General features: G+C 59.2%; 8 protein-coding genes across 8 annotated transcripts; 3 read left to right on the top strand and 5 right to left on the bottom strand.

Annotated features, from left to right (window-relative positions):
• Window positions 1–509: 509 nt before the first annotated feature.
• On the bottom strand, window positions 510–4,361 carry J7T54_001843 (Linear gramicidin synthase subunit D-like protein; the record flags this gene model as incomplete). The annotated part of the gene is made up of 1 exon (XM_051503883.1): window positions 510–4,361. One exon carries the CDS (start codon window positions 4,359–4,361, stop codon window positions 510–512), a length of 3,852 nt encoding a protein of 1,283 aa, XP_051364823.1.
• A 1,382-nt stretch (window positions 4,362–5,743) lies between these two features.
• On the bottom strand, window positions 5,744–7,324 carry J7T54_001842 (Arginine permease-like protein; the record flags this gene model as incomplete). The annotated part of the gene is made up of 1 exon (XM_051503882.1): window positions 5,744–7,324. One exon carries the CDS (start codon window positions 7,322–7,324, stop codon window positions 5,744–5,746), a length of 1,581 nt encoding a protein of 526 aa, XP_051364822.1.
• A 1,313-nt stretch (window positions 7,325–8,637) lies between these two features.
• Window positions 8,638–10,510, top strand: J7T54_001841 (uncharacterized protein; the record flags this gene model as incomplete). Its single annotated transcript, XM_051503881.1, has 4 exons — window positions 8,638–8,874; window positions 9,002–9,514; window positions 9,644–10,156; window positions 10,205–10,510. 4 exons carry the CDS (start codon window positions 8,638–8,640, stop codon window positions 10,508–10,510), a joined length of 1,569 nt encoding a protein of 522 aa, XP_051364821.1.
• Window positions 10,511–11,420: 910 nt separating this feature from the next.
• J7T54_001840 (protein PNS1) lies at window positions 11,421–13,172 on the top strand (the record flags this gene model as incomplete). Its single annotated transcript, XM_051503880.1, has 3 exons — window positions 11,421–11,708; window positions 11,777–12,799; window positions 12,852–13,172. The coding sequence occupies 3 exons, from the start codon at window positions 11,421–11,423 to the stop codon at window positions 13,170–13,172; spliced, it is 1,632 nt and encodes a 543-aa protein (XP_051364820.1).
• Window positions 13,173–13,630: 458 nt separating this feature from the next.
• On the top strand, window positions 13,631–14,902 carry J7T54_001839 (uncharacterized protein; the record flags this gene model as incomplete). The annotated part of the gene is made up of 1 exon (XM_051503879.1): window positions 13,631–14,902. The coding sequence occupies one exon, from the start codon at window positions 13,631–13,633 to the stop codon at window positions 14,900–14,902; it is 1,272 nt and encodes a 423-aa protein (XP_051364819.1).
• A 257-nt stretch (window positions 14,903–15,159) lies between these two features.
• J7T54_001838 (uncharacterized protein) lies at window positions 15,160–16,614 on the bottom strand (the record flags this gene model as incomplete). The annotated part of the gene is made up of 1 exon (XM_051503878.1): window positions 15,160–16,614. One exon carries the CDS (start codon window positions 16,612–16,614, stop codon window positions 15,160–15,162), a length of 1,455 nt encoding a protein of 484 aa, XP_051364818.1.
• A 729-nt stretch (window positions 16,615–17,343) lies between these two features.
• On the bottom strand, window positions 17,344–20,270 carry J7T54_001837 (uncharacterized protein; the record flags this gene model as incomplete). Its single annotated transcript, XM_051503877.1, has 3 exons — window positions 17,344–19,535; window positions 19,583–19,859; window positions 19,926–20,270. The coding sequence occupies 3 exons, from the start codon at window positions 20,268–20,270 to the stop codon at window positions 17,344–17,346; spliced, it is 2,814 nt and encodes a 937-aa protein (XP_051364817.1).
• Window positions 20,271–23,925: 3,655 nt separating this feature from the next.
• Window positions 23,926–24,987, bottom strand: J7T54_001836 (uncharacterized protein; the record flags this gene model as incomplete). Its single annotated transcript, XM_051503876.1, has 1 exon — window positions 23,926–24,987. The coding sequence occupies one exon, from the start codon at window positions 24,985–24,987 to the stop codon at window positions 23,926–23,928; it is 1,062 nt and encodes a 353-aa protein (XP_051364816.1).
• Window positions 24,988–25,145: the final 158 nt, after the last annotated feature.

The following is a 25,145-nucleotide window of genomic DNA, read 5'->3' as shown; positions in this document are numbered from 1 at the left end:
GCAACCTACACCAAGCAGGACCTGGAGGATGCGTCGCAGTCTGTCCACATCCTGAGGCCATAGTCTGAACCACAAAGATCGACGACGCTGGACACTAGCCGTCCAGTCTTTGATTAACATTAGCTGTTGGAATAATACTACGCAAATATCAGCCTCAATCGTTAGCGCCATCGCTAGCTCCAGGGAGAGAGGCACACCCAGTCTCCCGGGTAGGGAGATCCATGTCTTTGCACCCATTCTGTAGATTGAGTGCAACGATGTGTGATATCGCGTCTACGGCTGTCGTTGAGCACACCACCGTCATCCTCCGTACAGACCACTGCAATCTACGCCAAGGGAAGACGGGAGACCTCACATGGGCACAGGGCGCAAGACAACAACCATGAAGAGGGCAGACGCAACCTATCTACTACTCCAATCCACCACCATCATATACCATGGTCCCAGCAATCATCATTTACGCATGTCCCCCACTGTACTCTATCTCAATACTCCTCGCGTACACACATCTAGATCGGCTCGTCCCGCGGCTCAATCAGCACCTCGTTGACAGCCACGTGCTCCGGCTGGCAGACGGCATACACAATCGCCCCGGCCACGTCCTCCGGCTCCAGCACCTTGGCCCCCGTCGGCTCCCCAAACTTCTTGAGCGCCTCCGCGTCCGTCGACATGCTCAGCAGGTCCGTCTTGACGTTGCCCGGCTGGATCCCCGTCACTCGGAGCCCCGTCCCCGCCGTCTCCAGCCGCAGCGACTGCAGAGTCGCCTCCACGAAGAACTTGGACGCCGAGTACACGCCCAGGCCGGGGAACACCTTGCGCGCCGCGTCTGACGAGATGGCCACCACATGGCCCCCGCCCCGCGCCAGCATCCCCGGCACCGTCGAAGACAGGCAGTGCAGGAGGCCCTTGCAGTTCACGTCCACCGTCCGCTCCCACTCGTCCGTCTGGCAGTTGGCCATCATGGTAAAGTACATGACGCCCGCGCAGCTCACCAGGATGTCCACCGGGCCCAGCTGCTCCGCCGTCGTCCGCAGCAGTGACTCTACGTCCGCCTTCTTGGTCACGTCCGTCTTGTGCACCAGCACCTTGACGTGATACTGCGCGAGATCTTTCTTGATCTTCTCCAGCTCCTCGAGCCGGCGTGCTGCAATCGCAACGTGCGCGCCCTCTCTCGCCAGACCAGCTGCCACGGCAGCGCCAATGCCCGACGACGCGCCCGTGATGACAGCAACCTTGTCGGCCAGGCGTCCCTTGCGCGCCGGTCTTGTCACAGCGGTGCCGTTTGTGTGCAGACGCTTAGGAGGTCGGGGCAGCCAGCCACGAGCGTAGAAGTGGCGGGTATACGTCTCCAACAGGGCATTGTCAACGTGCGGCCTCTTCACACCATAGAGCTCCAGCGTCTTCTGCGTCGCGCCATCCTTGAGCGCAATCACAGACTGCAGGCCGTGCTCGGTCGGCATGCCGCCCTTGAGAATGTCCACCGTAAAGGGCTCGTCGCCGTGTCCACTGCCGCGACGCTCCCGCCAGGTCGCCACCCACTCGGCCCAGGGCACGCGTTTGGTCGGGTACCCAAGCTCGCTCAGCTTGTCGAACAGCACGCTCATCGGGAGAGGCTTCTCGTCGCCAAAGTGGTACACGATCTGGTCGTTGCTGCTGTCGTGGTCGCACAACGTGACGATGCCCCCGCTGACATAGTCCACGGGCGCCATCTCGGCGTACCACCCGTCCACCTCGGGCGCGATGCCCAGATGCAGCGACTCGACAATGATCGCGTTCATCAGATCGTACGTGTTGGTCGCGCCCGTCGTGCTGTGTCCGCTGATCGTGCCGGGACGGTACACCCGCACGGGGATCCCTCGCTTGCCCGCCTCGTAGACGAGCTTCTCGGCCACCCACTTTGTCTGGCCGTACCCGTCTTCGAGCTTGGTCGGCACATCCTCAATCGGAATCGTCGAATCCTCCGGCCAGCCCTCCACGGACGCGGGGAGCACACCGTTGGTCGAGACGTGGTGCACCGTGGCGCCACCGCGCGAGGCGAGACGCAGGATCTCGCGCGTGCCGCGCACGTTGGCGTTGCGGAGGGCCGCGTACGGATACACCAGGTTGACGGTGGCCGCCGCGTGCACAATGACCTGCACGCGCGTCGCCAGCTCCTCAAAGGCCTCAGGCGACAGACCTAGTCGCTTGCGTGCCAGGTTGCCCGCCACAATCTCGATGCGGTCCAGGTCCGAGTCGTCCCAGATACCCAGGTCGATCAGATTTTTCCGTATGCGCGCCATGCCCGCGGGGCGGCAGTCGTCCGTCGGCTCCGTGAAGCGCACCATGCAGATGATGCGCGCCGACGTCTTCTCCAGCAGCGACTTGAGCAAAAAGGCGCCCAGGTAACCCGTGGCGCCGGTCAGGAGGACGCTGTCCGCGTCACTCAACTTCTGGAACGCGCTGCCGGTTGTCGTGATCTCCTCGGGCAAGACAGAGTCTTCCTTGAGCACGGTCGGCAGGTCCGCCTGGACGGCGGCCGTGTGACCATCGCGTGCGGCTGTGATGGCCTCCAGGTGGCCCTCAAGGGTGGGGTTGCCGGCCAGCGGGCCCAATGGCACGGGGAAGCCAAAGGCTTGAGAGAAGCGGCTCGCGAGCTCGGCCAGGATGAGGGAGTGGCCTCCGAGGTCGAAGAAGTCGTGCTTGGGCGTGATGCTCGTGGCGGGGATGTTGAGCGACGCCGCCCAGATCTTGACAATGGTCTCCATCTTGATCTTGGTGTTTTGCTCCGTCGCGCGCCCGTTGGTTGTCGGCGACTTGGGCGACGGCGGCGGCGGCAGCCCCTTTAGGTCGATCTTGCCAGACACGTCGTGCGTGGGCAGCTTGTCGACCTCCACCCACAGGGGCGGGATCATGTAATGGGCCAGGTGCGCCGACAGGGCACGGCGGGCCACGGGGCTGTAGCCCGACTCGTCGACCATGAGGACCGTTCTGCCGCGTGGCTCGTCCTTTTCGGACACGACGTAGGCGACGAGCTGCCTGGAGAGGCCCTCGCCGTGCGCGACAATGGCGCAGTCACGGACGGCCAGGTGCTTCACAATGGCCGTCTCGACAGCGGCGGGCTGGACCGTGTAGCCTCTCGTCTTGATCATGCCACCGACTCGGCCCGTAATCTCCAGTAGGCCGTCGGATGTGATCCTAGCCGTGTCGCCCGTTCTGTACATCCTCGCACCTCTTATCCTGCTGAACGGGTCGGGCTGGAATGCCGCCGCCGTCGTCTCAGGCAGGTTCAGGTAGCCACGGGCCAGCAGATCTCCTCCGACGTACAACTCGCCGCTCACGCCAGGGGGGACACGGTTGCCAGCCTCATCCAGGATGTAGGTGCGGTGAGGGTCCACGGGCGATCCGACGGGGCAAACGCTCACATTGTAGTCGACAAATTTGCTAATCTCGCCCGCCGCCACCTCGTGCGTCTCGCTGGCGCTGTAGACGTTGAAGATGCGCGTGCCCGGCAGAGCCGCCAGGGCCCGCCTGCACAGGTCCGTAGTGACAACCTCGCCATTGAGCCACAGGCTCTTGAGCTTGGGCAGCTTCTCGCCGAGCTCGGGGTGTCTCAAGAGGACCGTCGCGAGCAGCGTCGGTGTCATGAGGGTGTCTGTAATGTCCTTGTCTCGCAGCAGCTCGGTCAGCGCCTGCGGATCGTAGCTCACGCAGTCCGGCACGGCCACCACCGTGGCGCCCCGCAGCAGCGGCCGGAGGATCTCCCAGACGAAGAAGACGTTGCAGGCCACGCGGTCACCGGGGCCCAGGTCGCGCAGGTGGAAGCGAGCATCGTAGGAGCGCACGGCCGCGCGGTGCTCGTTGGCGATGCCCTTGGGACGCCCCGTGGTGCCAGACGAGTAGGAGACAAAGGCCAGCCTCTCAATGTCGTCCTCGGACGGGAGGGGTTCCCTCGTGGCAAGGTCGACGTGCTCGCCCTCGTCGTCGGCCGCCTTGGCATCCACGACGATGAGCGGCACCTGGCTCTTCACGTGACTGGCATGCGCCTGCCTCGTGATGATGACGGCCGGTTTCGCGTCGTCAATCACGTCACGCAGCAGCGCGCTCGGATACGCCAGCTCGAGCACGAGGAAGGCACCACCAGCGCGCAGTGCCGCGAGGCAGGCGACCACGTAATCGGCACTGCGGCCCATGAGGACGCCGACAAGGTCATCACGGCCCACGCCCCGGCGCCGGAGGCGGTCTGCGAGCGCCCATGTCTCGCTGTCCAGCTCGGCATAGGTCAATGTGCGGCTCTCGTCTTCGAGCGCGGGCGCGTTGGGCGTCGACTGAGCCTGCTGCTCGAATTGTGACACGAGGTCCTTGTGGATGTCGAGGATGGCCATTTCCCTTTCTCTTTTTTCTCTTTTTTTCTCTCTTCTTCTTTTTCGTCTTCCTCTGGATCTACACCCCCCTTGAAGCTTCTGGTGATGTTACTGGTCCAGTCCGTCCGGTGGAGTAGTCCCGGTTCTGCAGGTATCGTGTCCAGACCCTAGCAAGCAACGTGAAATGATTCAATAGTGCGCAACCCGAGGACGCGTTGATTAGTATCTTGGATAGATCGGGTTTGAAAAAAGGTGAATGGACAGGTCGGGCAAGAGAGCACGAGGACAGGCACCCGGGTCCTTTTTATCTGCTCTCCCGTCTCGCTTTCCATGCTCTTCCATGTACCTAGCGCCCCTGAACCCGATGGACCAGCTTGTCGTCCATCTCCAATTGTTTTCGCGGGTTTGTCCCCATTTGAAGCTAAATTCGCACAACCCGCATCACGTTCGCCTCGCTTCGCCTTGTCGACCCGCCCCCTCCTTCATCATCGGCCATTCACCACGTCGTCACCTCCCACCACGCCCCAAGCCTCGCCTGCGAGACGTCCCGAGCATCCTGCGATCTTGGGGGGCTCTCAGGCTTCACTGCGCCCTGTAAATCAAGGTTCCAACGGCACCCCATCTCCATACGGTCCCCATCCCATTCCAATCATGGCGCGGTGCCCCTCCAACCTTTAGGTGGGTAGGAGGGTCGCACTCCACGGGAGGATGCGGTTGGCTCTCCTGGCTCCTCGGACCGTCGCTATCGAGATCATGGATTCCTCGATTGCTTCGCGACGACCCGTGGCAGCACGCCGCAGGAGGTTCATTTCCATTCGACCGGATCAGGTTCGCCGGGACTTTTCTCCGGCTCTTCTTCTGCTACACGTACGTAGTACTGCGTCCAGTACACGTCATAGTGGTGGTCAAGGTGGGGGTTCCCGCGATGGCCAACTTGGTGGGACAGGACATGATCGCTGCGTTCGTACGTGGCGCATCTGCCATTGCCGTTGCGGAATCCGGTTTCGGATGCCAGGCACTTTGTTAACACAGACGTCCAAAAGCCCATCCTGCCACCTGGCATTCGTCGTCCTCTCCAAAAGCATGATGATGCACATCGGTCCCCCGTGCTCGGAGTATAGGGCTCAACAGCACTGGGGACCCCTACGCCAAGCGCTGCCAAGCTAAAGAACTCTCAACAAAATCTGGCTGCACCACAACAACAGTGTTTGCATGTGATTCTGCAAGGGCGACGTGCCAAGTGATCCGATCTTGCAACAAGATCGCCACGTGAGATTTCTTGCACAGCAAGTCGTGACCGGGTGATTTCCGTCACTTGCTCGCGGGTACAATAACGCTTCAATTGAACTGATCATGACGCTACGAACAATGGTCGCCATCATCGACGACAGGCCCCTGCCTCCCTATTTCTCGTTGTGCGACAGATCAACCTCCTCCAGGGGCACCACCTTGGACCGCGTCCACAGCTTGGCCCCGCCGTAGAGGACGACAAAGATGATGATGCTAATGTAGTTGGTGAAAAAGGCGCTCGTCTCCCACTTGATAAACACCTGGAAGCCGCTCGTGAGGGCAATGAGCGAGCTGAAGAAGAGGCCGAACCAGGAAAAGTACGGCTGAAAGGGGGCCTTGTACGGCAGGTCGTCGCGCGAGATACCCTTGTACTTGAGGGCCTCCATGAAGCGCAGGTGGGCAATGTTGGTCAGGGCCCAGCAGATGAGGCCGGCCACGGTGACAATGGCGAGGAACCAGTCAAAGACGACGGCGCCGCCCGCCCCCAGGTTCATGAACGCGAGCAGCCCGACGGCCGAGCAGACGCCGACGGCGTAGTAGGGGATGCCCCACTTGTTGCTGCGCTTGAAGAACTTGGGGGCGTGACCGCCGTCGGCCAGCGACACGAGGATGCGGCTGCTCGAGTAGACGTTGGAGTTGGCGGCCGAGAGGACGGCGGTGAGCAGGACGGCGTTGATAATGTCGGGCAGCACGGGGATGCCCGCGAGGCGGACGACGACGACGAGGGGCGAGGCAGACGCGTCCTTGGCGTTGCTCATGAGCTGCGGCTCGTCATAGGGGATGTTGAGGCCGAGGAAGAAGACGGTGGAGATGAAGAGGGTGAAGATGCCCCAGAACGTCCAGCGGATGGCCGAGGGGATCGTCTTGCGGGGGTTCAGCGTCTCGCCGGCGGCGATACCCACAAGCTCCGTGCCCTGGAAACTGAAGCCGGCGGTGACGAGGACGGACCAAAAGGACACAAACTTGCCGAGCGCCGGCTTGGAGTCGACGATAATGTCGTCCGGCTTGAAGGCGCCGGGGCTGTGCCAGTACTTGAAGCCGAGGTAGCCCTGGTCGCCGACACCCGCGTTGATGCAGATGGAGAGGATGACGAAGCCGACAATCGTAACGACCTTGATGCTGGCGAGGTACATTTCAATCTCGGCAAAGATCTTGGCGGGCAGGAAGTTGATGACGGTGAAGATGACCCAGAAGACGGCGATGAAGATGGCGACGCTGAGGCTTTTGTTCCAGTACTGGATGATGAGGCCGGCGGCGTTGAGCTCGAGCGCAAAGGTGAGCGCCCAGCTCAGCCAGTAGACCCAGCCCATGGCGAGACCCAGCGAGGGATCGACGAAGCGCGTCGCGTAGGTGGTGAAGGCGCCGGCCACGGGCACGTAGGTGGCCATCTCGCTGAGGGAGATCATGACCGAGTACACCACGGCACCGACAAAGGCAAAGGCGATCAGGAGCGCGGCAGGCCCCGCGGATCCCAGGGCACCTCCCGTGCCCAGGAACAGGCCTGTGCCGACGGTGCCGCCGATGGCGATGAACTGCAGATGGCGACTCGTGAGCGTGCGCTCCAGGCCTGTGTGAGAGGAGAGCGCCTCGACATCGTCGGGGTTGGGTGCGGCCTCGTTGGGCACAGCCGGCGCCTCCGCGGATGTCGTCTTGGACCCAAAGAGCGAGGCGACCTTTTCGTTCAGCTCAGGCATGGTGGCGGGTGACGTTGACAGTGTCGAGGTCGGCGGGTTCGAGACAGTCGAGGACAGACGGGGACTGGGTCGTGATTGTCCGGGGGAGGGAGGAGGTGAGGCACGCAATGTTGGCCGACAAGACAGGTTTTCAATGTCCGTCGCGTGGAGTTCTCCTCACTGATGATGGTGATTACCTTTGGTGTTCCTTTCCTGGGTAAGCTGTGAGCTTGGGGGGGCGGTGGGAGGCTATCACGACTTATACCTCGCCCCAGCCCTCGAAAATTTCTCTCGCGCGTGGCCGCCCATGGTCCGTGGTCCGTGGGGACCCGTGGTGCCTGGGTCATGTTTGTGCTGGCCCATAATTTGCTCTTCCAAGCAGCGCCATCACGGAGCCCACGATGGAGTCGGAGAAAGCTCTTCATGGTGCGTAGTGGTTTCGGCCCGTCACTCGGATTTGGCGCGGTCCTACACCCGCGCTCTGCATACGTTAGAAAAGACAAAAAAAAAAAAGGAAGGAATTGTGGGCACCGGGCCCGTCCAACGTTAGATCGGAGTCCATCTCTAACCGAGTAGCTTCTAGCCTCCATGTCCGGCTGCTGGTGGTTCCTCGACGCGAGAAAATTTCCTTTCCCGGCGCAAAGCGCTGAGGTGCAGGCGTCTCATTTGCCGCCACGGGTGGCCAAGGCCAAGTGCCGCAGGTCGAGTCAATCAACGACCGGCATCGGGAGAGACCGCTACATGTAGCCATGAGCAATCATTTTAGCCTTCTCGCGAGTTTCGCCAACTCCGAGCGCCATCGTCACTCCCAGAGACCCATCATCGGTGTAGGAGCCAATGTGACTCAGGCAAGCCATAGTCATCTCGCATTTGGTGTGTCTGGTTGGATAACCTGCTGCGCGTGCTGAGCGACACACAAGCAACCACCAAAGCGCCTGCCACCTTGCATCCATCCCCCATCGTCGCCAGCTCCAGTCGTCTCTCTGTGACGGTTTGGCGTAAAACTGTTCGGGTCCCAGGCGTACTTCCGCGACGTTGCACGACGGTTCAGATCTGCGCCAGACGAAGCCGGATGGCAATCCAAGACAATCAGATTGCAGTTCAAGACGATCGCGGGACCAACCGGCATGCCCAAACAAGCCAGAGCAAGAGGTCGCGTGACCCGCGGCTGCCTTGTGTAACAACGACAAGTGTCGAGGTGGCTCCTGCCTCGTAGCGGTCAACCATCAGATGGCTCCCCGCTCTGCAAGGCGGCATCTGTCCATTGGGGTTCTGATCCTATCATAAGGTACCGAAGCGTGAGCCTTATCGACTGGACCATCGCCTGTTGTCTAATGGCTGCCCACAGCCGCCTTCACCAGGCCCGTCTCATCGTGGACTGGCTGAGACGACTGGACTGGACTCTGCTGCATCAGCAAAATTTCTGCCTGACCACCAGGTCTCACAGATCCATTCCCCGCATGGCCATCCTCAAGCTAGACGTTTCACTCGCCCAGGACCGGAGGGTTGACATGCCCTTCACGATCCTCCTCCAAAGCACCCAGCCTTCCTCTGCCATCACACTCTGCGAAGTGAACTGACCATTGTGACAACTCGTCGCCGCCATCTTATCCCCTACCTTGCTCAACGACGCACTCAAAGTACTCTTCCTGCGGAGACATGACCCCCGAAAAGCCGGGGGAAACTGATGGAGAGCAGTGCGTACACCATGACCCCTGGCCTACGCTGGTCGACGGCCAGCACTGGGATGGCACCGGCCTTCTCACCCGCGTCCATCAGCAGCAGAGCCCCTTTGGCAGTCACTTCAACGTCAAGGCGCTCATCCACGAGATTGAGCAGGCCCTCGGCGCGACCATTGAGGACGTCCCGCTCGTCACCCACGGCGCCAACCACTTTGGCTTCCGCGTCCGTCTTCATGACCAGCGCATCATCGTGGCGCGCGTCTCGCGCGGTGACCTGAACAAGACTGGGTTCGACGCGCATGCCATGGTTGCACAGATGATGCATGACCGTTTCGAGATCGACGCGTACGATGTCTTGTCGGTTTTGGGGTACCCCTTTGACTGCCGCCCTCTGCATCATCGGGACCCCATTCGCTCGGGCAGTGATTTCTATCAGACGAATCAAGGTCGACGACTGTTTCTGTTCCAGAAAGCCGGCGGCTTCACGTACGACTATCCAAGATGGAGAATCTTAAACACCCGTCAGAAGGTATGCCTCGACTCCGACCGCGAGGGCGCAGCTTCTCACCCTGCCTAGATCACCCTCCTGACTCGATGCGCGCGGGCTGCGGCCGCCGTATTCCACCTCCAGCTCCCCGAGACATTCTGCTCCAACTAGGTGTGGGAGCGAAGTCTTGGGAAGCCCATGGAAGACTGCCCGATCACCATCCAGCCGAGCCGCGCATTCTGCATCGCCCTCTTGACAGCCAAGATCGAGGCCGCTCTGGGTCACCGCGGCGGAGATATCGATCTGGACAAGGGGTTTCACTCGCTCACTCCCGAAATGGAGGCGGCGCGAGAGGCGCTCCTCCGCTTGGTCCCCCGCGTCCTGCCCCGGTCGACGACTCGGCTCTCAGAGGAGAAGATGTACCGTTTCGTGCTCGACCACGGTGATTTTGGCGTGCACAACATGACAATTGACAAGGACGAGACGCGTCAACCATACGTCACCTCGGTGTACGACTGGGAGGGCGGCAGCGTGGTGCCCGCCATCCTGTCGGAGCCCAAGATGGTGACCACTGTCGACCTTGTCATCGATGGAAGAGGCAAGCCCTCCATCAGCCGCTGGGGCGACGGTGACACGCCCAACAAGATGGCCCAGTATAGGAGGTGGACCAAACACTACTACAAGGTTTGTGCAGCTCTTGGTTCAGCCTTCATGGCTAATGTTTGGTTCAAGGTCCTGTTCGCCGAAGCCCCTGACTACAAGCGCATCATCCATGCCGGCCTCGATGCACGCCGCATCTGGTTCGGCTTGAGAGATGGTCGGGCGGCCAGTAATCCGGACGCATACTTCGAGCAGCTTGGGGGCTGGGCCAGAAAGAGGAATCGCGAGCTGGATCCGGAGTTTGACTGGATGGGCATGATCTGCGCTCGCTCTGTTGCCAGGGATCGCAAGGCCGAGATGGCCATGGCCGGAGTCGGGAAACAACAGTTGGGTAAGAGCGGCACTGATCTCAAGAGTCAAATTGACGATGCATCTTGACAGATCTCAGCATGCAAGCTCAATACTACATAGCACCCTGAAGACAACTGTATTAGAGCATCTTGCCAGAGCATGTGAATTAGACGCGTGTACCGAAGTCATGTCTAACTATTGTTGATAATGGAGCATCGCCAACAAAGTGTAGGGTAGCTGAGATCGATACGCGTGTACTGCAGCCCGGCCCGCACGAGGTGCCACTGAAATGCCGGATGCGGCAGCAAGCTTTTACCATTCACACGACTCACTTCAGGTGCTGACTGGGCTAGGTACGGACACTATATCTTGGAAAGCCTCTGACCATGACACACGAGCGAGAACAGAAAGGGATGCGCCTCTCCATCCTGACTCGTGTGAGAATATGCTTAATGAAGACTTACGCGTCGTTAGGTCCGACTCTTCTTATTTTGTGCGAATCGTGCCGGCGCCCAGAGTCGCCAAGATCAGGCCCTGCGGCAGCAGAGTCTACTGCGATTGGCCAATCGCAATCCGAGTCCCAGTTCAAGTGGAGTCACGGCGATCTCAGAATCCAGAGTCCACGCATCATCATCGACAGAAATACCGGCACATGAAGCCATGGCCAAACTGATGGAAAAGCTCCCCACCAGCAGCCTCATTTTGTCGTGACTGCGTGCGACCAGCGCACTTCTTGTGAGTTAGATGACCTCACGCCAGCAAACCAGGCTAACGTTAGTAGCTCACGGCAAGCGTGCTGCCCGTTCCCGGACACTATTGGTGCGCGCAAGCTACCTACTTACTGGCCGCCAAGCTGAACGCGCGCGCTCGAGACTTTCCCGAGTCTTGACGCCCATTCTTCATTTTATCCCCCCCTCTGATCGGTCGACTTCAGTCGCCCTCGCTACCACAGCATCGCTGACCCAGCATCGTCTAAAGTAGTCGTCCAGTCGCGACCATGGGCGAGGCTGACAGCTACTACAATCCCCAGCAGGGCAACGGGCCCCAGCAGTACTACCAACCGCAGCAGCCATACCAGCAGCAGCCGCCGCCGCCGCCGCCGCCGCCGCCGCAGCAGGGATACAACCAGAGTTATCAACAACCTCCTCATCCCCCCCAGAATGGACATCAGGTGCCGCCCAACCCCAACGCCGGATTCAACGGCGAAGTCGACGAGAAGAACGACTTCGAGCAGCAGTTCAAGATTGAGAAGCCAAAGTGGAACGACTGGTGGGCTGGTGTCCTGGTACGTGAAGCACCAAACAATAAGGACGGGAAGCGCAGTGGTCTGATGCTAACGTTACAACCGAATAGCTGATCCTCTTCTTCGCTGGCTTCGTCGTCGTCTCGGCATTCTCGTTGTACAGATACTCCAGCCATCGCGACGTCTACGGTACTGGCATCGGCACTGGCACCAGCACCTTTTCGCTTGACACGGGCACCATCATCCTCTTTGCCTTTGTGCTCGTCGTCGCACTCGTCCTCGGATTTGGCTACCTGGCGCTGGCCAGAACCTTTCCGAAGCAGTTCATCTGGGTCACGGGCATCCTCAACATCGTCTTCGCCCTCGGCACGGCCATTTTCTATCTGATCAGGAAGTACTGGAGTGCTGGCATCGTCTTCCTCATCTTTGCCGCCTTCATGGCCTTTTGCTTCTACACCTGGATCTCCCGCATCCCCTTCGCCGCCCTCATGCTGAAGACGAGCGTGGACGTGAGCAGGAAGTACGGCCACACCTACATTGTCAGCTTCGTGGGCGGCCTCGTCGCCGCCGCCATCTCCGCCTGGTTCTCCGTCACACTAGTCGCCATCTACACAGCCTACTCGCCGGCGGACAACAACCCGAGCTGCGCGAACGGTGGTTGCAGCCAGGCCAAGCTCATTGGCCTGATCGCCTTTGTCACCTTCACCATGTACTGGGTGTCGGAATGGATCAAGAACACGATCCACGTCATCATCGCCGGCATCTATGGCTCTTGGTACTTTAACCCGCACCACCCTGCCAAGGGCGCGACGCGTGGCGCCACCAAGAGGGCCCTGACCTACAGCTTTGGCTCCGTCAGCCTGGGCAGCCTGTTCCTGGCCATCATCCAGTTCCTGCGCATGATCTGCTCCGTGGCCAGGAGTCAAGCAGCCCAGGAGGGCGGCGTCGGTGGAGCCATTGGATACGTCGTATTCTGCATCCTGGGCTGCATCATCTCCATCCTGCAGTGGGCCGCCGAGTTCTTCAACAAATACGCCTTTGTGCACATTGCGCTCTACGGCAAGGCCTACTTTGCCGCGGCCAAGGACACTTGGAAGATGGTCAAGGACCGTGGTATCGATGCCCTGATCAATGTAAGGACGGCTTGCCAACCAAAAGAGCGTCCATCAGCTAACATGACCGCAGGACTGCCTCATCTCGCCCGTCGTCTCCTTTGGTGGTCTCTTCGTGGCCTATGCGTGCGCATTGCTGGCTTACCTCTACCTCCTGTTCAAGGACCCCCCTTACAACAGCGAGGGGCAGTACACGGCCGTGGTCCTCGCCTTTTCGTTCCTCATTGGCATGCAGATCACCCTGATTATCACCCAGCCTCTCGTCAGTGGCATCAACACCATCTTCGTCGCCGCTGGCTGGGACCCCCAGGTCCTGTACCGCGAGCACCCCGAGCTCTACGCCGAGATGTGCAAGGTGTACCCCAAGGTCCAGCAGGTCATTCGGGACCGTTGAGCCTCAGAGATGTTTGTGGGTGGGCGGAGTTCGGGCGCTAGATTCTGGCCTGTTCGAAAGCCACGTTGGAAAGTGCTTCTTAGTTAGATTGTCCCTTAAAAGTCCCGTTCGCAAGGGCATCAATGATATTGCACCATCTGGACCCCGTGATATTGCGCCATCTGGGCCTCCCTCTGTCCGCATCACCACCCCTGGCGCGCTCAGGACCTGCCCGTTTCAAAGGGAAGAGATCCTTGTCTCTGTTCACTGTCATTCCTCCGCCGCTGTGTTGCGGAGAAGCCCGGTGTTGATGGGCGCTGTTCGTGATACTGCGACGCGAGCACGCCACCGCATGTCATTATCCCGAACCGCCACTGTTAGTGTCGATCACTCGCAACTACAAAAGGAGAGGTCGCAGTCATGAGGCCCAAGGTCGTTTGAACGAATTTCATTCAGACACTAGTTAATCGCTTCATACAATGGCTCCCGCCGCCCTGGTATACGACGACCAGCCCATCGAGGCCGTCCAGGCTGGCAAGTTTGGGAACAACGAGGCTCCCACCTCCGTCTTCCCCGATGGCATCCGTACCTCGGGCCAGCATCCACCTCTCTACGACCTGTTGAAGCCGTACGAGGAGTTCCCCACGGAGATCACGGGCCCGACTGTGTGGGAGAAGAAGGACTACCAAGAGCAGCCGGAAAAGTGGACTCACCACTTCAGCGAGGACGAGATCCAGGAGCTGAGCGAGGCTGCCGATCGCTTCATAGCCAACGGCATCCCCCTGAACGGCATCGCCAAGGCACGTCTTGGACTCACCCTCTTGTCTGGCGATGGATGGCTGACGAGGCAGAGCAACTTCCCCCTCCCTAAGCTGAGCAAGCTTCTCGGTGCCCTTCGCGCAGACCTTCTCGACGGCAAGGGTTTCATCCTCTTCAAGGGCTTCCCAGCCGACAGATGGGGTCCCGAAAAGAACGCCGTCGCCTACATGGGTCTCGGCACCTACCTCGGCTACTTCCTCTCGCAGAACGGCCGCGGCCACGTCCTCGGACACGTCAAGGACGTGGGCGACGACCCCTCGCAGATCGACAAGGTGCGCATCTACCGGACCAAGGCGCGGCAGTACTTTCACGCCGACGACGGTGACATTGTCGGCCTCCTGTGCGTGCACCGCGCCCTCGAGGGCGGTGAGAGCGACATTGTTAGCTCCCACGCCGTCTGGAACGCCCTCCAGCGGAACCACCCAGACGTGGCCCGGACGCTCACGGAGCCTACATGGTACTTTGACCGCAAGGGCGAGGTCTCGGACGGCCAAGATCAGTGGACGCGCCAGCCTGTCGTGTACATGGAGAACGTGCCCGCTCGCTCCAACCCGCGCGTCTACACAAAGTGGGATCCGCACTACGTCCGCAGCCTGACACGCTTCTCGGACGTCGGCGCGATCCCACCGCTCAGCGAGAGGCAGATTCACGCCCTCGAGACGCTGGAGCAGACGTGTCGCGACCTGGCCCTGCACATGGCGCTCGAGGTGGGTGACATTCAGTTTGTGAGCAACGCGCACCTCCTGCACTCGAGGACGGCGTATACGGACCACCCGCCACCAGCACCGAGGCGGCATTTGCTCCGCCTGTGGCTTTCGACGCCCGAGACGGAAGGCGGCTGGGCGCTGCCAATGCCTGACTCCAAGGAGAAGAAGCGTGGTGGCGTGCAGGTGAATAATACGCCACCGAGGGCGCCCCTGGATGCCGAGTAGAGTATGAGGTAGCATGCATAGTAATGGGATTAATGAATACCAGCAAGGCACAATGAATACCACAAATTTATCCTATGCTAGTATCAACGCGTATGATGAGATAGATATACCAAGTACTTGCCCGTAACCGTACCCAAGTCCCGGCGCCGTGGTCCTCCAGCGCCAAACTAATTAACAACCAAATACACGTGCCCGAGCGCCGCCCATTCTGTACACCGAGCAAGCAGATTGCCAATGTCTGATTATCCAACCTTCACTCATTGCTCGTCCTGCTTCTTCCCCTCCTCGACGGGCACCACCTGGAACCCAGTCGCATGACCCTGCACGCCGTCCCACAGATCGGTGGGTAAGAACTCGCCAACATCAGCGCGAAAGGCCTCGCGCGCCTCCGCATCCAACATAAGCAGCTTGTCCACGCTTTCCTGGGCTTTGCGCCATATGCTCTGGATCTTGTCCTCAACGCCCCTGCGACGCTCCACCTCGAGCACGAGACCGTCGTACGCTGACGAGTACCGCTCATAGAACTCGCGGAGCTGCTTCATCTCGTCCAATTTCCCGTGGACGACGTCCTTCTCCAGATCCCACCGTTGGCGGAAATGCTCCTCAGCAGCGAGGTAGGCGCCAAGGCGGTCGCCAATCTCGCCAATGGCCGAGTACGCCGCGAGTGTGTTGGCGTGGATCGCCTTGGCGGTCGCGCGCTCCTCGTCCATCGCGTGCACATCCTGCTCAATGGCCGCAAAGTTGTCCTGAATGTCCTTGACCACGTCGTCCACCTCGGCGGCGTCCTGCACGACGACCTTGAGCATTTCAGCCCTGTCCTCGGCCGTCTTGGGCTCCAGGTCCGAGTCATCCTGCTCGGCTATCACGCCAGAGATGGACACGCCGTCTGGGCCCGGTGCCTCGGCTGCTTTGCGCCTCGCGAGGGCCGCGGCCCCCTCCGTCGTGCGGATGGCGGTCACGCACATGTCAAAGTGGTTCGTCAGGTCAGAGAGACACTGAGCCATGTTGGCGGACCGCTCCATCAGGGCCGCCAAGCGATCCGTTCGTTCTTCTGTTGCCAGGTCGACCTCGGCCGGCGCCTCCTGCATGAGTTTCTTGAGGTTGCGAATGTCCGTGTCGAACCGCAAGAGGTCCCCATCAAAAGACTGTTGGATACTCTGCAGCTCTTCGATGCTCTTCTTCAGGGCCTCGCGCAGCCCATCGACGCTTTCCACGTCAAGAAAGTCGAGTAGACTGCGCGTCTCCTCGCCTTTCGGTCGCAGGACGCTCTTGACACTGGTGCTCCGCAGCATGCCCATGGTCTTGTCGAGCGCGCCGTCCGTCTCGTCCATGGCGCGTATCAGGTTCTTGAAGTCGTTGCTCGCCCAGTCGTATGTTCCCTGAAAGGTCCTCCTAAGGCGCACGAGAATGGTGGCCGCATCAGCGATGCTGGCGCGCAGGAAGCGGGACTGGGTGGCGAGGATGGCGCTGTCCTCGTGGAGAGTGCGCGCGGTGTTGGTCAGCGTGTGGCCGTGTAGGACGAGGGTCATGCTGGAGAGGGCGCGTTTGGCGGCGAGCAGGTAGTTGACGAGGTCATCGGTCGAGGCAGTTGCGTCGGCCGTCGAGGTCCGTGGGGAGCGTTGTCGGTGGTGGGAGGATGAAGAGGGTGCTTTGAGAGAGGCTGACGACGAGTGCTGGCTCCGTCGGGAGGAGGCTGATGATGAGGCTGCCATGATGGACTCGATAGAGGTGTCCTGGGAGCCGATGCTGATAGATAAGAGTGTGTCGAGGAAAGATATCGTGAGGATGGATGTATGGTCGTGGTGTAGGCTCAATCGCCGAGGAACGACATGGTGACTGGCGAAGCCCTGCGCGAGTCGTGATCTGATGGAAGAATAGTGGTGAAAACTTACTATGGATGGGATGGAAGAGAAAGGCAGACAATGAGGAAAAAGGAAGAACAGGGGAAGGAAGTGAGGCTGGCAGGCAGTGTTGGCTCCGGTGACGGTCGTGGTCAACGGTCGACTTAATGGGGTGGTGGTGCCTGCCTGCCTGCCTGCCTGCCTGCCTGCCTGCCTGCACCTGCATAAGGCAAGGTTAGCGCAGAAGGTGCAAGCGTAGCGCCGATTAGATAAGATACGGTTTCGGTGGTCGATAAGCCTTCGCTGGCGTCATTTGTTGACACTGCCTCACCGCCATCATGCTCTATACCTTTATCTAGGTAATCATTTCATCGCCAGCCACGCAAGAAACACTTTGTGTCGGTTAATGAATCATTGGAAACCACAGTAAGGTCTGTCTAGTCTGATGGCGACAGAAACATCAATAGCTCTCGCAACGCCCGCTTATCCATCCAACTCTCATGTATACGGAATTAATCTATAACATCAGTCTAGGTTCACAAACACGCCGTCATCGCAAAGCAGTCTCTCTATCCCAGAGTCTCAGTCTACAGTCTCAGTCTATAGTCTCAGTCTCTCAAATTTGTTGTCCCAGTCGATAAGCCGGGTAACGGCAGGTGTGCTCGTACCAGACGACGACACCGACTTGACGTTTATGTAGTCGCGAACGGCACCGTTGCTCTCGCCAGGTGTGAGCACTTTGCCGTCCCGGTCTACAACGGATGCGTAACCAGCACCGGTCTTGGCATCAGTGCGCGACCCACCAGCGTTGGCCTGCGCATTGTCGAGGTCTCCCGCACCGCGCTCGCCCATGCCCCCCTCGAGGAGTTCGCCGCCCTCGATGACGGTGCGCAGCTCGAGCTGGGCGTCCTTGGAGTAGACGCGGATCCCGACGATGCAGATCGCGTTCCAAGGCTCCGGCATCTTCTCTTCCTCGCTGTCGTAGTCGTCCTTGGGCTGGGGCGCAGGCCCGGGAGCCAGACGGGGCTTGCGAATCATGTCGTCGCTGCTGTAGACTTCATCCCAGTCATCCACGGGCGAGTCGGATGAGTCGTCGCCCGAGTCGTACTTTGGACGCTGTCGGGCAGGCTGCTTGATCTCAGGCTCGGGAGCAGGCGCAGGAGGAGCGCCACTGACATCGGGAACATTCTGCTTCTGTTCCTCAGATGAGGCGGGAACGGACTTGTCCGACTTGGGCGTAAACGATGGGGTGCCGCTCGACTCGGAACCAAGCTTGTCATACGACTTTTCATCAGCACCAGCATCGTCGCTCTCATCGTCTGCCTCGTCACCGGCCTTGTCGACAGTCTCGGCAACTGCTGTCGCCACCGCCTTCTCTTCCGCGTGTTTGGCCTCGCGCGCCTGCCTGGCGGCCTCTTCAGCCTCGTCATCGAGCCTCTGCTGCTCAGTTTCCCAAGCTTCACGTCGCTTTATCTTCTTCTGACTGTTCTTGGCCACCTGCTGGCGACTGGCCTCCCTGTTAAGGTGGCGCTTCTCCCAGTTGCGGCGGCGCTCCTTCATTCGGCAGTCAGAAGCCTTCTTCTGCTCACGCTTGCGGCGGACCCTGGCCACCTTGTTCATGTGATCCCACGCCTTGCTGTGCGCAAGGTCGTACGCGTGTCCCACTTGAGCGAGCTTGTCGTTCTCTTTGCGTCCCTGGCACTCACGCTTGACAACCTGCTCCACGGAGGATAGGCGGGTGTTGCGCTCACCAACTACCTTGACGTACACTGCGTAGCTGCCGGCAGGCATGTCGGGTAACTCCACCGAGACAGACCGTTGCGTCATATAGTTGCTGTTGGATCGGACAACGTAGTCTTCGCCGGCGGGCTCGTCCAAGTTGTGCAGGCGGAAGTGCAGGCGGAAGGTGTATTGGCCCTGGAGACCCTTGAAGTAGCGGTCGTCAAGCTGCGTCAGCTTGAGAACAAGGGGCGAATCCTGGGTGAGCTTGATCTGGAACTTCTCATGATATTCTGGCTTCCAGGGGACGTCGACGCCGATCCAGCGCTGGCAGCAGCGCCAGTCGTTCTCGCGGAAGAGCCGGGTGCGGTCGAGCAGCGTGTACTTGCTGATCATGTCCTCAAAGGAGATCCAGAACACCGAGTCGCTGCCAAACTTGTGGCCAAGCTCTTCCTGCACTTCAGTTGTCCACTCCTTGGAGCCGTCGCTCCATGGGCCCTCCCAGAGACCTTTGCGGAGTTTACCCCAGGGGTTGCGGAGCTTCACGAGGCGCTGACCGGACTTCAAGGTTCGGGCGTCCATGACCACATACGCGTGACCCTCGCTGATGCCGTCGCGGTTGCCGTAGCCGTGCTCCATGACGCCGGTCGAGCAACCGAATAGGAACTCCCTATTCACCTTTGTCATTTCGTTCTCCCAAAACTCGTCAAGGTCGAGGATGTCGGAGGTAAAGAGCTCAGTGGTAACACCACCAGACAGATCCTCCAGGCCCTCACCAATCCAGCCGCCAGCAAGGGACCCATAGTCGCCGTGTGCCTTGGCAAAAGCCTTCTCGAGGAGCGGTACCCACGTCTCGTTCTGGTCAAGGGACTGCGCAAAGAAAAGCGCCTTGGAGCCCGTTTGGTACGTCTTGCGATAGTGCTTCTCCATGTCTTCGCGGTCGATTTGTTGCAGCAGGTCGCGCTGCATACTGGGCGAGTCCCAGCAAGGCGACATAAGGTAGAGCTTGTCATCGATTATTGAGTAAATCCACTCGCCATCCCGGTAGAAGACGAAGCCATAGATGCCAATTTCTGCGTCCGTTAGCGTGGAGGTGAACATGGAATGGCGCTTTACTGACTTGTGTTGTGAGCCACGCAGATGCGCTCGATGCCGCCCTCCACATTCGCGAGGGCACTGAGACTTGCCAAAAGCCAGCAATCACCGAGACTGCCCTGCTTCACATCGCCAGCGCTCACCTCACGCATAAAGGTGGGCTTGTCGTAGATCTCGTGGACGCGCTTCACAGCCTTAGGCACGGAAGCTGTGGAACTCAGCAGAGTGGTCGAGTTGAGCTCGAACTTGGATGACCCAAGACTGTTAAGGCAATTGCCCTTCTCGTACTTGAAGTCCCAATCCTGAAAGTGTCAGCATCTATATCTGTGCACTGATGCTCGCATGCCACATGAGAGGGCAGAGCCCACCAAGTCGAATCCAGGGTCGCGGTACCGCTGGTTGACGCGCTTGCACTCCTTGACGATCTTCTCCACCTTGCGCCTGCACTCCTCCACTGCGCGCTCATATCCGTCGGACAGCAACTCATTGGAGCGGTCGGAGCACGCGGGTGGTTGCACTGGGTCAAACGGCAGCACAGCCAGTGCCTTGTGGAACTTGCGATTCGAGAACTTCTTCCATATGCGGTTGACGGACTGCTGAGGCGGCAGACGCTTCTTGCGCTTCTTCTTCTGGTCGTTATTGTTGTTCTGCGCCGGCTGCGCGCGAGGACGCTTGGGGTCCTCGGACTCTTCTGATGAACTGTAGCCATGCATGGTGTGTGATGTGTTGGTTGGGTGTACAGAAGCCAAGCAAAAAGATGGAAATGCCAAAAGAAAATAGAGGGAGAGATTCGTTCAAGAGAATGAAAGGCGCAAAATTGCCCTGTGCTTCTGCGAGGTCGGAGGCATGTTTAAATCGAAGGCATCCCGAACTCCAGTCGAGTTGTCTGTCGACTGGACTCGGGGTCCGGGATCCAGGGGTCTCGAGGTCCACTTGGCACTGGCCCGTATCCGTCTGGTGGGTGGGTCTTTCAGACTACAGTGACAGGACTGGGCCCGCCGCTACTGTGCTTGGCTGCACTGTAAGCTCCAGTGAGTCCAGTCCGTGTCCTTATCTTCTGGCCCAGGACGACTGGACAGTGATAGGTGGGCGGGTCACTGACCATCAATATCAACAGCAGATCCAGCCTCAATACGGAGTACGCACCTCAGATTCACCAATCTCCCATGCTGGTGCGTGCGGTCAAGCCAAGGGCACCTCAGAAACAGGAGGTCAGGTGGACAAACAGAGGCGCCCAGCGACTGACTGGGCCTCTCTCTCCACGCTCCCCAGATTTGATATTCAAAGTTGCCTCACTTCCAGTCACCCACGACCCGCACAGTAACTTGGCAAATTGGGCTCGGGTGTTGGGGAGCTGGGGACTTGTAAAACTGCCTATCATAGCGTCCCTCCACCGCCTTGTCTCCGCCTCACTTGCCCAGCCATCTGCGGCGACAAAGGGCGGTCAGAACTCACCACATCCGCCTAGCCAATAGTAGCGAGCGGGATACCTCCTCGATTATGTAGACCTTGACGTGCAGTGCTGGATCTGATCTGACAAGGATATTTCTGTCAGCTCTCCATTATGTTTACCAACCCACTTCATCACCACCGACTCTTGTACAGTATGGGGTCACAGTGCGGACATGTCGGGGTGACCGAGATCCCCTATCGCTGTTTATCACCCGTTTATCACGCGTGCGCGCATCCTTGACTCGCGACCGGAGCCACGATCTACAGGGGGCAGAGACAGACAGAGGTGGTAAGCCCGCGAATGTACTCTCTTCTTCCGGGATATTGCGCAGTTCGGGCATTCGACCTTTTGACCAAATCGCGCTGTCCTTCTCGACATTTGATACGCGAAATGGTGAGGATGGCGACGATTCGCACTGTTGCGCCATGCGCAGTAGCGCCTCGGGATCAATGCAGGGTCCGGCAGGGGTCCAGTTTTTGGCGCCTAGACCCAGACGCATCCAAGGCTCTGACCTTTGTCGCTGAGGACGAGGCTTGCCCAGAGCGCATCCTACATGGGCTCCAGGCGCTGATCTGATTTTCAAAAAGGATTCCTAGTTCGACAAGGAGCGCATTCGCCGCGGCAGGCAAAGCAGCAGATGAGGCTATCGCGACTCCGCGAGTCGCAACCGCCCTAGCACGGCGACTTGCGAGATCGGAAGACTGACTCAGTCGAGAGTGTACCGTGTATGGGCCCAATCTTGACCAATGCAGCACAGTGATAGTATCCTGCCGTTTGTCGTGCAACAGTCCATGATTTACCCCCTTTGGCCATTTGTCATCCGTCTTGGTTCGTCCCGTGGACCACGTTGGCGACGTGCAAAGCTCAACAGCCATTGACGCAGGGCGCGGAAAAATGATACCGGATACCTTTTCAAGTCTTGCAGCACGGCATCAATTCTGGCCGTCGCTCGTGGACGCCTGCCTGATGGATAACTTACTCTACACGTACAGTGCGCCCGAGTTGGGACACTTCATTGCGAAGTCGTTATTGTGGGTGCTGAATTGCTGATACCTGCCTGGGGATCCCTGTGCCGCGGGTGGGCAGGTGCATGTCCGATAAGTGGGGTCCGGCATGGCTGGATGTCCCTAGGCTCTGGGGAAGGTGAGCGGTGAGGAATGTCTGGCTGTCGTCTAAGTAAGTTGTTGAGCTTTTGATGAAATGAACCCGAGTCAAACGCAAAAACAGTGAAGATGAGGGATATTTGCTCCGAGACTTCAAATGGAGCACCACGTGACAGCGAGGGACATTGGTCAACAGAGGAGGGAGGAGCGACTTTGCCCATGACCGGCTTAACATCTCAAGGGTGTCTGATCCCACTTGCTACCTTACTCTGCGATGCTTGCCATCGCATCCATCCCCTTCTCGCCACCTTGAACTGCTTTGTCTCTCTGGCTCTGTATTTTCAATCCTCCGTTGCATCAATAAAATCGAAGCGCGCCGCACCTCTTGCAGCTGACCCATCCACGTCCGTCGATCATGATGTCCAAGTTGAAGACTTTTGGCATCCGCCGCACGCGGCCTGAGAAGCCAGCCAGGGATGGGCCGCTTTCTGGCGCTTAGGGAAGCCGCCACGGTCGTAGCACTGGAGAATCATCAACATCGATTGTGCCAACAACCGACCGCTGCACTCGCACAGGAGATACTGCTAGTCGAGACAGCAAAGTAGACGATCTGTTGCGCAAGGCCGACACCGACTCCTTGAAGCCTCCGCCGAGTCTGGCACAGTTCCAATCTAGCCTCGAAAGAGCGGACGTTTTGACCCCCCTCAGAAGCGTTGGCAGTCGGTGGAAAGACGAGCGTGTCCACCGGATAGACGCGCAACAACAGTACTGCCGGTGGGAACCGCCATATGTCGCCGCGTCACCAGAACGGGCAAGGATTCTCGAGCAGACGGGCGGCAAGCATCTGGAATACTTACTTGGGCATGCAGAGAGGCGGCCGAGTCGATTGGATGAGAATATTGGCTCCTCGCCCTTTGCAGTCAAGCTGTACTCGGAGCGAGGCCTGAGCCGATATGCCTGGACAGCACCAGAGTTTATCCTACGCGAGACTCATGGATTCAGTAACTTCATCGAGTACGAATTGCACACCAAGGCGGCGAATCGTAGCCTGCTGAGAAGGACGTCAATCTCACTCGTTCCACGCGTCCTTCACGTATTCTGAGTGGCAGCAACTTGACACGGGCGCCAGTCAAATGGGCTCATCCTCTCCGGAGTAGACAAAAGCCGCTGCAAGCTCCTAAGGGGAAGCAGAAGAGAGTATCTCGACCAAGGCGCACAGAAACCGCCATGCAGAGAGCAGTACTCAACGGCATGAGCCCAGCGCAAAGTCTTCCCAGACCGGTTCGAGGACCAATATCCTGCTCCCTGGTTGAGATTGGTTGTATATCTACACCAACTCGACCGCGCTCATCGACTGGCGCGGGTCAGAATAGCGACTTGTCCCATGTCCGTCGAGGGTGTTTTGGAAACAAGCAGGTCCGGGATCGAGCTGCTCTTAGACGTAAACCACACCATGGCAGATCTTGAAATGGCACTGGGTCGCCACGACTGGCTCAGAGTGTTGCCACAACCGCTGAGGTGGCAGGGTCAGACACCTCAGAGGCATCGTCCCGAACAGGGTCGACTGGTGTGATCAACGAATGATTGCCAGAGTTGTCACTCAAAACTTTCTCTTCTGACGACGAGCAAAGGCAATCCCTGGAAGAGAAGCTGAGTGGTCTTGATTTTAAATGATGATGACAGTCTGAGCGAGTAAACATTTGAGAGGGCTTGCCTTGCACTAGGGTCGGATCCCCCAATAGCGTTCGATGATAGGTAGACAGAAGGAGAGATGGTCTCGCCTGGAATCACAGCGACAATCGGTTAGACTATTCATACTTTCAATTCGTCGACGCCTACTCTTCTGGCCTCCTCATTCAACGCATCTATCTCAGCCTGCACAAGAGGTATCCCTGACTCTCTCCGCTCCTGCGCAGCAATGATCTCGAGCTCACCAGGGAAGTAAATCCTCTCGACGCCCTCCATCTTCTCACAGCCAGTCACCCTCTCATACAAATATTGCATCCGCTCCCTGAACTCATCCAAGTCCATAAACAGATCCGGCTTGATGGCCACGAGAAAGTGACCGACATCAGCCGGCCTACTCGGGTCATATGGATTCGTCACGTGGCCAGCAAACGCCGACCCAGACAGAACCCCCGAGAACACGTCCATCATGAGACTCAACGCGGACCCCTTTGGACCCCCCATCGGCAGCATGACACCCCCGAGCGCAGCGTCCGGGTCGTCCGTCTTCCGCCCGTCCTTGTCCAGCGCCCAGTCCGGCGGGATCTTCTCCCCGCGTCGCTTGGCCTTGTAGATCTTACCCCTAGCCGCGACGCTCGGCGCCATGTCAAGAATGAAGTGCTGGGCGGGATCTTTCCCCGGGGCACCGCAGGCAATGGGGCTCACGCCCATGAGCTTCTCCCGCCCGCCCCAGGCTGGCAGCGCGGGACTCGAGTTTGTGAAGACGAGGGACATGAGGTTCTCGTCGAGAGCCTGCTGGACGAGCCAGGCGGACATACCAAAGTGATTGGAGTGCTTGACGCTAGCCATGCCGATGCCGTAGACGTGGGCGCTCTGGATGGCGGCGCACATGCCCATGTGGGCGGACACGAAGCCAAAGGCATTCTGGCCGTCGACGTGGGCGACGACGGGGGTGGTCTGGGTGAGGATGGGTTGGGCGGCGGGATCGAGGACGCCCTGACGGATACGGGCAATGTAGCTGGGGATGCGGTTGGTGCCGTGGGTATCGACGCCGCGGAGGTCGGCGAGGATGAGGGCGTTGGTGATGGTCGTTGCGTGGGAGGGGGCCACGTTGTTAGCGGTTAGGATGCTGTGGACGAGGGTGTGGAGGCGGTCGGAGGAGATGTGGATCTTGACGGGTTCAGACATGGCGAGGGCTCTTGGGAGACTTGTAGTGAGATTGTGAGGAGAGGTGTAAGCTGAGGTGTACAGGGGGTTTTTCTAGATGGCGCTGTTGAGAGAGCCACGGAGAAAGTCCGTTGGGAGCGGGGAATCTCCGTCTCCACTGTTTCAGACTGGACTCGAGG

The sequence above is a fragment of the Emericellopsis cladophorae genome (genome assembly GCF_022114955.1).
Source record: "Emericellopsis cladophorae strain MUM 19.33 chromosome Unknown NODE_6_length_900724_cov_123_231613, whole genome shotgun sequence".
NCBI lineage: Eukaryota > Fungi > Ascomycota > Sordariomycetes > Hypocreales > Bionectriaceae > Emericellopsis > Emericellopsis cladophorae.
Note: the sequence above shows the minus strand (reverse complement) of the source record. Positions and strands in the feature narration are given on the sequence as shown.